Source organism: Artemia franciscana, chromosome 7 (genome assembly GCF_032884065.1).
Source record: "Artemia franciscana chromosome 7, ASM3288406v1, whole genome shotgun sequence".
NCBI lineage: Eukaryota > Metazoa > Arthropoda > Branchiopoda > Anostraca > Artemiidae > Artemia > Artemia franciscana.
In genome coordinates, this window is record NC_088869.1 from 58,239,533 (window position 1) to 58,251,842 (window position 12,310).

The following is a 12,310-nucleotide window of genomic DNA, read 5'->3' on the forward strand; positions in this document are numbered from 1 at the left end:
GGGGGGATTTATTGAAAAATGCTGAGATTCGACAAGATGCTCTAGATGATCCGTTCACGAGTGTCCGAGCCAGATTCGGCCGCGAAAGGGGCAGCTGGAAGGAGGTACCGGAAACCGTGTTGCACGTCTAGGGATTAAACGAATAGGTTTATTGTGCTGAAACTTGGAAGTTACAACAGTCATCTGCTCCAGATGATCCGAGGCGATGCCAGAAATGCACCGACTTGAGTGAAACTGCATATTCTATTTCTAGCTCCGAACCGCATTTTTGGGGTGGCGGGTGTGGTTTGTGACGGGCTCATCTCCTTTGTTGTACTGCCTACTTGTAACAAGTGCCATATGAGCTCGTAGCTCTTGTTCTGGTTCGTTTCAGTAAGATTGGTCGACGAAACAAAATTTAAAATGTGGTAGATTTACTTACAGTCGGTTTGAAAAACGAAGCCAATCGTCGTTGCATCTTTATTTCTTCTTCTTTCCTTTGGGCTTTTATTTTCCTTTTTTTACACCACTCGCACCGGATGAACTCATGTTTCAATAATCCGATTTGAACTTGAACACAACTCAACACTGTTTCACGGTTCTTTATTTGATGAAGGGTAACGAGAAACTAAATACAAAACTGGAATGACACCCTGGTCTGGATACCCGACTGACGGGATTCATTAATCACTGGAGAGACTTCAATGTCACAGAAGTACTCCGAGCCCAGAAAGGACTTTACAAACCCCTGCCAAAAGGGTGACCATAAATTAATTAGGGAGAACGGCAAAAACAGGATACTTTCTTGAAATGCAATAATCGTCGAGTATCTTGAATTTGCTATTTAGTAATAATTCACAGTAGAAATACGGTAAAAAAAAGAGAAAAAAGTAGAACAAGGACGAATAAACAAAGAATTACGTGGTTGAAATTGGGCCCCTCCAGAAATCAGGGGGGGGGGGGCCATGGCCCCCCCCTGCCCCCCCCAAATGGCGCCACTGGACAAAACTTAAGATTTAGTGTGAAGAGCGAGGTATTAACGAGGGGACAAACCCCCACATATATATAATCAAAAATATAAGAATATAAAAGTTTGTTACGTAAGTTAATTCTTAAGTTACGTATATTTTTTACTAATAAAAACGTTCGTTAAAAATTTAAAAGTTCTAGTTGCCTTTATAAGTAACCGAAATATTGGAGGGCAACTAGGCCTCCTTCCCCACCCCTTATTTCTCAAAATCGTCTGATCAAAACCAAGAGAAAGCCATTTAGCCAAAAAAGAATTAATAGCAAATTTCATTTTAATAATTTATGTACGGAGAGCCAAAATCAGACATGCATTAGTTCAAAAACTTTCAGAAATTAAATAAAAAAAACAAGTTTTTTGTAATGAAAGTAAGGAGCGACATTAAAACTTAAAAACGAACAGAAATTACTCCTTATATGAAAGGGGCTTTTCCTCCTCGACACCCCGCTCCTTGCGCTAAAGTTTGATTCTTTCTCGCAACTCTACTTTTTAAAACAATAAAAAACTTTAGCTTAAAGAGCGGGGATTTAAGGAGGAAACGCCCCTTTCATATAAGGAGTAGTTTCTGTTCGTTTTAAGTTTTAATGTCGCTCCTTACTTTCATTACAAAAAACTTGTTTTTTTATTTAATTTTAATCAGAGTTCGAAGACTTAACTTTTTCCAACTGCGAGAAAAGCACTGCACCTTGGCCATTTTACTTAGCTCGCTATTCTCTCTTTGCTATAAGCAGACTTCGCTACTTATCAGTTTAGCAATTTCCTGTGTTTGGCTCATACAGGTATCTTTGATTAAGTTATTTATTAGAGCGTTTCTCTGAGGGTTCAATGGCTTACCAGTTGCCTATTGTAATTCAATTTTTACATCTGCGCACGGCACTAAATCATGCCTTGCAAACAGAATCCAGTCCATCTTAAATTGCTTTTAGTCTTCTTGAAACCTGAATGGTTGTGTACCGACGAAATAGGGATTTGAGGATTTAAATATTACAATTATGGATCGGTAGGTATTTTCTTATTAATGGATCTTTCCGTCTGGAAACTTTTCAAATTTTGATGCGTGAAACCGCAAAGAATTCAGACACGAAGCTTTGTGTGGGTTAGTTTCTCCTAAAACAGCTTCTTCGTCAGTTTTTGTTATGCTGCGAAAGTTTTAGCAAAAAGTTTTTTTTTCAAATGGATGAAGAGTAAGAATTCGAAATTATATTAACTGCACTCTCACTGGAAATAACTTTGTAGGCTACTTGTTAAATTCGGCTGTATGTATAGTTTTTACTAAAGCATAATTAAGATTCACTAGCGTATTTAATCTCCTCATGGATTACACTATAGATTACTCTTTCGACATAGCAGGCGTCAATTCACGGGAACGTAGGAGATGGGGGCAACAGGAAGGAAGTACAATTTTTTTTAAATAACTAAGCTTTTCAGTGTTTTCAATGAAAATGCCAAAACAAACATTTTTATGAAAATAAAAAAATTCCAGAATTTAGCGGAGGGGCAGAACATTTGGGATGATGCACCCCCCCCCCCCAATGCACCATACCATAATATAAAATTATACCGTGACTCTTAATATCAAAGATAATCCTTCCAAAACATTTAATTCCAGCGGTTCTTGAGATAGCAAAACTTGGATAACAGTAAATTTTGTCCCTTTTTCTAAATTAAACCTTAGAATAATACAATTTGTTCTTCATTAAATTCAAGAAGTTTATATTTATTGGGTTTTCAGAATTGCTTCTATGTTACTCTATCCCAAACCACCCCTCCCTTAACACCTGGATAGGTTGTGTACATAGTCCTTGGCTACATAAAAAGATCGCTAGTTAGCATTATTTTTTGTACTTATTTCTCATCAGAAGTTGGTCTATGATGCCAAATAACGCCAATTTGAAAAAAAAAACCAACAAATCTGGAAATTGAATCCATGTATCAAAGGTTTCAGAAGGGAGGGGGCTGGTATGCAATCACTTTGTAAACAACTCTGAAAACTCAGTAAATTTAGATTTTCTAAGGTGCTTTTCTCTTATAACCACCAGTTCAAGAAGGGAAGTTAGATTAATTCTAATGAATTGTACCCAAGTATGATGAAAAAAAAATATTATAATAACAAAATAATGGACATCCTGAGTGTCTTTTCTCCTCTTGCATAGTTCACTTCAGGATGTTAGATTTTTTTTTTTTTTTTTTTTTTTTTTTTTTTTTTTTTTTTTTTGAGCACTGAGGACGATTTGGCAGAAGTTCTTGTCGAAATATTTGCTTGATTTTCGTCTTTCACATTCTGCTACTGGCTGACCAAATCCTAGTTTTTTTCACCTATTTGATTTTTTCTCTTTTCTTTTATTATTTCCTTTCTTGATTTCGTACGTCATGCACAGCCAGAATGGTCTCAGAACGCATTGAAGAGAATAATATAAATCAGCCAGTGGCACAATTTCGTCAAAATTTTGGGGGGAAGGGCAAAGTTGGAGCTAAGTTTCCTAAATCAAGTGAAAAAAACAGTACGAACTAAAAGATATGATATTTGGTACAATAAAAGTACTATTTAGTACTATAAAAGTAATATAAAGGTATTTTATACTACTATAAAGGTAAATATATACTTAAAAAAACTGATCTGTTTGTGTTGATGCTTGAATTATGCAGCTTTATCCTAGTTTTTACAAGATTTTGGGAGAAACTAAGTTTCAGGTGGGGGTCAAACTGGGGCCTGAGAAGGGATAAATCAAGGTCTGGGAGGGGCAAATACCCCCTCCCCATGCCTCATAGCAAATTACGCCCATGAAATCAGGTCCCCCAGAACGTATTATATTAAATGGCTCCTAATCTAAGTTAACCTAACCGAACCAAAATACCAAATAAAATATTTAATTAAAATATACCTCTCTCACGCCAAGTTGATGATCACCGAGTACAAATACAAAAAAAAAACTGGTTCTGTCAGACCAAGAACTTGTGTGTGGTGGGTATAAAATGTCTATTATACTTGTCTATTTGTTATCAAAGGATTTAGTTCAGAAGGGGAGACAACTTTCACCAAGTTTCCTCTGCTTCTTTTAAAGTCGGTTTATTTTGCTAAAAACTGGATGTTCGGAACTTGGCATTCAGCTGATATCAGTGGCGTTAATTCACGAAAGCTTTGTAGGGAGTATGTAGCCTATATTTCAAGATTTCGGGAGACTCTTTTTTTTGTTTTTGTCTCTGTACTTATCAATGAAAATATCAAATAAGGAACTCTTCGATGACAATACCAAAACATGTATTTTTCAAAATCTGAAGGGGGGGGGGTAATCTTAGAAGGTAAATATCCCCTTCATTCTGCCTTCAGCTGGGTAACCTGCTGTTACCCAAATCTAGCTACGTGCTTCTGAATATGAAGTATAAATTAACGTATTTATTTATCTATTTTTTTAACATTCTGAGCCATTGGATGTCATATTGATTCGATCAGGATTTGTGCGTGTAAGGCAATAGCTTGTCAAATCCTTTGTCCTATATCAGCTACTCTATCCGGGCAGTAGAACTCAATAAGATCCTAACCAAATCGTGGTTTATACCTCGTGATAAATAAGCCCACATTTATGAAGTGTCTTGGCTGATTTTGACGTCACGTTTTTGATATAGAAGCAAAAATAAAAATTCGAGAGCTACATAATCATTGGTTTCTTCCCAATACTAGTCTAATGAATCTATTTTTCTTTTTTTAACAGATTCGTCATATAAATAAGAAAACTGCTGTTCACAGCTTCCACCTTTTCTGATTTCAAAAATTTTGCTTTAAATTTTCGCTCTAATTAGTCTCATTAAATCGCAAGCTTAAAGGCTGGACATTGTCAAACTAGCCAATTTATGAACGGGATACATTATTGGCACTGACGTCATGTGTAACTTCCTTTTTATTTATGTGTATGATTATAGTTCGGTCCCTGCACCCGACTCTTCATAAATCTTTTTATGTCTCCAGGCACTCATGGGGTAGTACATTTGAGTGCCAATACACTTATTTTATAACCTTTTTACTTAAGAACTAAAACATTGGTGGGTTGGGTGAACACTTACTACCGCTTGCTACATTAAGCTACCAATTTTTAGCCAGTTGTGTCCATTATTTAGAGTAATTATTTATTTTGGTTGGTGCCTCCACCTTGTATATTGTCACGCCCAAGACCAAAGAACCGTTCCTAAGGGTTTGCTAATGAGTCTTTAATGATTGGGCATACTTGAAGATATAAGCGTACTCAATATCAAGCTGCTATAAATTTGTCCCTGGGTCAAAGAACTTGTCGTTGACGCGCTGGTAGGAACTCCTTCATCAAGCTCTATTTAAAGCTCATGTTTTACCAATTTCTCAAGTTATCCTCAAAAGTCTGAAGTCATTTGTTTTTTTTACTTCACAAACCACACCCGGGTTAAATAGTAGAACTCAGCAGATGAAACATCCTAAGCGGTGCTTAGGATGTTGCCACTCAGAACAAATACTGAGTAGGATCAAACCGCCTTTGCCCAGTAATCACTAACCTTTAACAGCTGCTCAGAGAACTTTTAAACATGTCCTCATATATTTCTTATCGTGCTATGCATTTGTCCCATATTAAGTTGCCCCCACATCTGTTGCCTCATATGCCCTAAGCTACGACCTTAGTCGTAGCTTTTTGTTCTCACGCACACTCCCAAGTTGAGTAGAACACATCCTTTTGTTGTTTTACTTTCTATATCTTCCCTGAGACCTGCTGAAGTACAGATAGGCCTCAACTATATCTGACTGTCTGACATTATTTTGTGATAGACTGTCTCACATTATTTTGTAACATATGGTATTAAAAAAAAATAAATAAAGCTACATACTGTAATTCTGTTTCTGACATTTAACATGATGATAACTTCGGTTGTGCTCTGTTACAATAAGCTACTGCAACACTTTTAAGTCTAGATAAAGAGTAAATTGCTAAGTTTAGTTCTATTAAGCTGCACCCCCTTGGTGCGGGTATATATATATATATATATATATATATATATATATATATATATATATATATATATATATATATATATATATATATATATATATATATGGGGGTGATACCTGACACGGGGATGCCATGGATATTCTGTGGTAGCCACAACACTGTGCTGGGTAGAGAATTTAAAGGGGGTGATACCTGACACGGGGATGCCATGGATATTCTGTGGTAGCCACAACACTGTGCTGGGTAGAGAATTTAAAGTGGCGAAACCCTATATAGGCCAGTGTATTCTCCTGATGAGCCCTTGTGCTGGGTGTCTTCTCTGAATTATTTGTCTATATTATTTTTTCTATTGTTTGGTAAATGACGACTTATACTTATTGACGACATGACTTCCTGTCCATGTATTATTCTTTATAGTTGATTGTGTATGGCTATGCTGTTTGACCTATGTGATTGTATGGATGAGTAGGGTTAAGGCCTCATTCAAGTGCTGGTCTATATTAATCACTAATTTAGGAAAACAGTCTTTCTTTTCTCCTTCTGTCTCTCTTTTTTTTTTGTGTTTGTGCTGTTGCATTGGTGATTTCTCTTTTCATGATATATATATATATATATATATATATATATATATATATATATATATATATATATATATATATATATATATATATATATATATATATATATATATATATATATATATATATATATATATAGAAACAACTGCTTACTCGTTCTTTTTTTTTTAGACTTAGAGATGCCTCCTTTAATGAGGAAGATGGATACATCAAATTCTATTTACGAGGAAGACCTATTGTTTTATATGTCCCCTCACATCTTATCGAATCATACTCTCTATCTACTGTTACCCCAGGCCCACAGTCAAGATTGAAGCTGGAGTGGGCGTATGGCTATCGAGGGAAAGATTGTAGATCCAATTTATATCTATTGCCGACGGGAGAAATTGTTTATTTTATCGCGGCAGTTGTTGTCCTGTATAACGTTGAAGAACAGACACAGCGGCACTATTTGGGTCATACCGACGATGTCAAGTGGTAAGTATCTTATTGTAGTACGGAAAAGGAATAGGATAATAGCTTGGACATTTTAGGAGGATCATATACGGCTTAAAACGTTTCTAAGCACCCCCCCATCTGCGGGTGCATAGAAAAGATTAATTTGTCTTCCACTCATTTTTTTTTTTTTTTTAATTAAAAAAGTTATACAAAAAAGTCAGAAATTGACTGACTAGTATTCAAATTATTCCAGTAAATCAGGTACAGACCGATTGACAAAAGTTTTTTCTTGGAGGGGGGGATTTCTAAGGTAAAAACGTCCTATTCGTCAAAAAAGCGCCTTTTTAAGCTTCGATACGAATTTCTGCCATTTGTTACGTGATTCTTCTAAAATTTACATAGGTAGTTTCAATTTCTTGGAGATCAGATCTTATTACTTTTTACCTCATTGTATTATTATTATTATTTTGTTAGTTCAGGTATAAATAAATACACTTCTAATACTAAAAGCTGAGTTCAGGTTAAATCAGATATATGCAGTTGAGTCTCGACAACGCGAAGTATGCCTTGATACTCGATAATCGAAAAAACCTTGCATTAACTTGTAACAAATTACGGCTAATTTTATTTCTGTAAGTCGAAGTGTCCCGAAAATTACCTCTATAACTCAAAATTCAGTAGATAAGTATGTCATTTAGTTTTCACTTTACCTCCATTTAATTTTCATTTTACCTCTGTATCTCGAAGTTTTTCCAACGGACCTCTGTTAGTCGAAACCCCGGTATGCATATTGGAATGTTTAAACTTCGATATGTATTTATTTTGCAAAAAAAAGTTATTCTTAACTTTGTAGTGGCTGTAGGGAGTAAGTTTATTGATTTTGTGCCTCTGTAACTCGAAATTTTCATTTGGCTTACCCCTCTAGCTTGTTATCTTAATAAGTCGAACTTTTATGTAGAATTACCTCTACTACTCAAATTATGCATAAAAGTCAATCTAAACGTAACTCGAAGAAAAATTGTTTTCCCATGAATTTAGAGTTAGTGAGAGTCAACCGTATGAGTATTTTAAATTTTCTGATAGGCTTACAACTTTTATGTCAAATTTTACACTTTGAAAATCATCTGCACAACAGGTAGTAAGCGTCTCCAAAGAGACAAAACTTAATCTAAAGCGTCTGAATGTTCCCAAAAGTTCCAAATAAAAGTACTGCCTTTTTTTTTCTTCTTTTTTTCGATTGAAGCCTGAAGGCAAGCGTGTGTTTCTCAGAAATTGCAGTAAGTTTGAGGATATCGAGTTGAAACTTTTTGAAAAAAAAAAAACATTTGGAGAGGGGGAAGGTAGTTTCTTTCAATTTTTTTTTCATTTTTTTTTGTCTTGTATATGCCTGTCATCTAATAACTTCTTTTTCTTGTATAATATCATAAACTCCAGATGAACAGGGACTACAATGGTAAATTAACGCAATGTAAAGTTAAAAGAAAGGTTTTTGCTTTTATTCATATTTGTATCCTTATCAGCAACTTTTATTTTTACAGGAAGTCCCATTTAAAAATTTATCTTTTGAGTCCTTACGTAGTAGAATATATTTATCCTTCTTAGTTAGTGTTCTTGCACTTTTGAACTTTCTTAATTGTTAGCTTCCCAAAGGGCTAAAACATGTTAATTGTTTAGCTTGCTTTACCATATTCACTTTACCATATGCTTTTTTGAAGTTCTTTAAGGATTATTTACAATGTGGAACTCATTATTTTCCTGCCAATTAAATTCAGAGAAGAACGATATAACTCAAATGTATCACCTACAGCTTGTATAATGAGTGAGGTACTCTCAAGACAAACAGAAAACAAACGAACTGCAACTTCAAATGAAAGAGAAAAAAGAGTATTTGCCATCCAGTCAAAACTTGTCGAATTTAGAACGTAACTCAACTTTCGTTGAGCAGGAATAGCTCAATTGTATGTTTGAATGTAAAACATAGATGTTTTCTATATATTTACAGTACAACTTATAAACAACAACTTGTAACAAGCCAGAAAGATACGTAGAATTTTATATGCTTTTTGATATCTAGAACACCAATGGTACACATGTTTAGATTTTTAGTCTTTATTTTCTTTCATCTCTAATATTTTTGTTAGCAACCGACCGTTTAAAAGGTGGACCTTAGGGTTGACGGTTAGGGCAACTGCATTAGGCCTAAGGCTTATCTGTTGCTCTGCAATAATTTTATCGCCATCAATCCATCATAGAGATATTCAGGTAGTCGAAAATAGATTCAAATGAACTATAGCTTTATATTAAGTATATATTAATCTGAAATACGGTTTGGGGTATTTCTTCGAAATTTACTTCAGTTTATTTTATTCTTGGCTCACATTTATCCATATTTGTTCCTCGAGAAGGTTTGTAATGATTAAACCCCTTGCCAAGTTGTTTGACAGTTTAAACATATTTATTGTATAAAAAATTAAGTAAAGATCTTTATACAAGCAAACTTTTCCCATTTATGACAAAAAAAATTTAGAATAAAATAAGCCGAAAAAAAAAACAAGAATAATATTGGTCTGTGGAGAGAAAAGAAGTGAAAATGAAAAGCAGATATTTCGGCAATAATCTCCGCCAAAACATCTTCAAAGATAAAAAAAAAGGAAGAAAAACTGACATTTTGAGGTATACTCGAACAAAGCAGAAGAAACAGTGAATCAATCAAACAAACACACCAAGTCAGAATAAATGAAATACTGTTCACCAATTAGATTGTGCTAGAATTCCTTGCTTGGCGATTGACTCAGCTTGTCTACTAACCCGATTTTCATTAAAAGTACGGTCAGATTATCTTAACTTAAACTGAGGCAAAATGCTATTTGAATTTTTTATAGTAAAGTTATTGTAAATTTGGCTTATAGGAATATCTCTAGTACCTATATTCGTAGTAAGGTCTCTTTTTATGTATTTTTTAATTTAATTGACTTCCTAAAATATCGTGGCAAGACAATTGCTGTAGATGTTAAAGTTTTATCATCAGAAAGAACTGAATTATTTTGATTTTCAAATCATGTGGAGGACCAGATCAGAATCAAAATCGTCGTCTTTATTTCTATTTTCACATATCAGAGATCTATCCCTCAGCTGTTGACGGGTCCGTTCTATGTAAAACTTCCCACATAAACACGGAACTCTATAGGCACCACTACCCTACTTATGATCAGTTTTATACTTTCCAGAATTAAAAAAAAGTTCAATCTTTAGTTCATTTTTAAAAACGAAACAGAGTGATTATGTTTCTTTAAAAAATTTCAAGTTTGTCGCTGAGTTTCGAGATATATGGTAGAGTGGTGAAAGTTTTCTTTTCAATTGTCGGAGCAACTAAAGATGAGTTCCTTGTTTTCTTATTTTGTCTTTTTTTAATCTTCTATCTATCATATTCTCAATAATTTCAATTGGATAACCGTTACTGATTAAAATATCTTCAGTATAATTTAATTCAGATACTTCATGATTGTTAGAACATTTTTTTAGAACCCTGTCGACTAAAAAAAATACCACCCCTCTTTTCACAGCAGGAGGACGGTTTGACGAGAACTGCAGAGTAACGACCATAGGGTTTTCTATTGATAGAAAATTCAAGAATAGTAGTATTTTACAGAATTAAAAGATCCAAGAAAGCAATTTTCTATCGAAAATGTTCAATTTTCTTAAGAAAATTGTTTAGAGAATTTTTATGTTCTCAAACAGATAAAATATCGTCAACTAGACGGAACCAGAAAGAATGTTGTAAGAAAAAAATATTCAAAGTAGAATTTTCTATGAAATGCATCTAGAAATTTACAAAATCGGAGACAAAACGATTCCTGTTGTCAAACCTATAATTTGAAGAAAAAAATATTTCTCTCTGAATCTAAAATACAAGAAAAATGTGCAGCAAAGGCGAACAATAGTCACATTATGTGACGTATCGTCTTGAATTGGTTGTATCTACCGCTGTACCCTGACAATTACAAAGTTCGTATAGCATGTATGTGCATTATTTGTAACGCTCCGCGAGCATTTTCTGCTTCTTTTCTTTAACTGCTTTTGGGTACGACAAATTTTTTCTCAGCAATCATTTTAGCGAATCTAATCGGTGTAAATCGTCTTTAATTTTTCAGTCTTTGCATTCATCCAAACAAATTGTTAATTGCTACTGGGCAAACCGCTGGACACGACAAAATGGAAGGCAAGGTTAGTTGGTTGTTCTTTTTAATTTTTATTCCAAGTCCGGTTTTCTAATCTGTGCATGAATTTCACAATGCAATTAGGTTCTGTGTGGAAACTAAGACATGCAAATAACTACGTATGTAAGTAATTTAAATATGGTACTTCTTATACCGTCAGCGCTCAAGAAGTGAAGTTAGGTTAATCTTAATGAAAAATACCAAAACATGACAAAAATATAATACTTTAGAAACAAATAGGCCTATATATTTGCATATAAGGGGGGGGGGACCTAACGTACCCCTCTCTCCCTAGTGTTCAAATATATAGCCCAGATTATATAATTCCAATGTATTCTGTCACCCGCCAATTGCTTTTCACTGAGCGCTAATTGTTTCTTAATACAGACAGATAAAACTGGTTTGTTCTCGAGCTTTAAACAGCATAAACTTGAGTGTTGGTGGTATATTACACAAGTACCCAAAACGTAAATCAGGCGATGACTTTAGAAATAGTCAATTTTTACCAAGGAAAACAAAATATAAAACAACATTCACCCCGGTCTGTTCATAACAGAAAGCCACGTTTTTCGATAATTGGTTATTTCAAAATTGGGGAGTTACTAGGGCACTATCACGTTTTCATTGGCGTTGCCAGATTGAACCATGAAACCATATAAGCAAAACTAATTGGTTATATTGGATAACGCTTTTTTCTCCAAATAATCCAGCATTTGAAAACTGATGATTCTCAAACAGGGACGTGATTTCGTCAAAATCCTGGGAAGGGGAAGTTGGAGCCAATTTTTCCAAATCAAGTGAAAATGACAGTAAAAACTAAAAAAAGTAAGCCCTTTGGTACCATAAAGGTAATATTTAGTACTTCAGAAGTACTATAAAGGTACTTTATAGCCCGGTTACGGTATAAAAGGTTCAAGACCGGAGACCATAGGAGACAAAAGGTTCAAGACCGGAGACCGGTTCTGCATTGTATGTAGCAAACAAACATACAACAGGTATCTCACTTAATTAGAGGGGAAAAGGGTTGGAAGATTGAATAGTCATACAGATCACCGGGAGCAAGGGAAGCGTAGAGACATGCTGACCTGTTTCCTGGAATTCAAG

The 12,310-nt window shown here is 34.6% G+C and overlaps 1 protein-coding gene across 5 annotated transcripts in view; it reads left to right on the forward strand.

The window, feature by feature from the left end:
* Nucleotides 1-12,310, forward strand: part of LOC136029527 (echinoderm microtubule-associated protein-like 2) — a 137,698-nt gene that overhangs the window by 93,480 nt on the left and 31,908 nt on the right. For all 5 annotated transcript variants that reach the window (XM_065707983.1, XM_065707985.1, XM_065707984.1 and 2 more), the window contains 2 exons: nucleotides 6,723-7,028; nucleotides 11,141-11,213. In XM_065707983.1, the coding sequence (XP_065564055.1) occupies nucleotides 6,723-7,028; nucleotides 11,141-11,213 (379 nt within the window). The remainder of the gene's footprint in view (nucleotides 1-6,722; nucleotides 7,029-11,140; nucleotides 11,214-12,310) is intronic.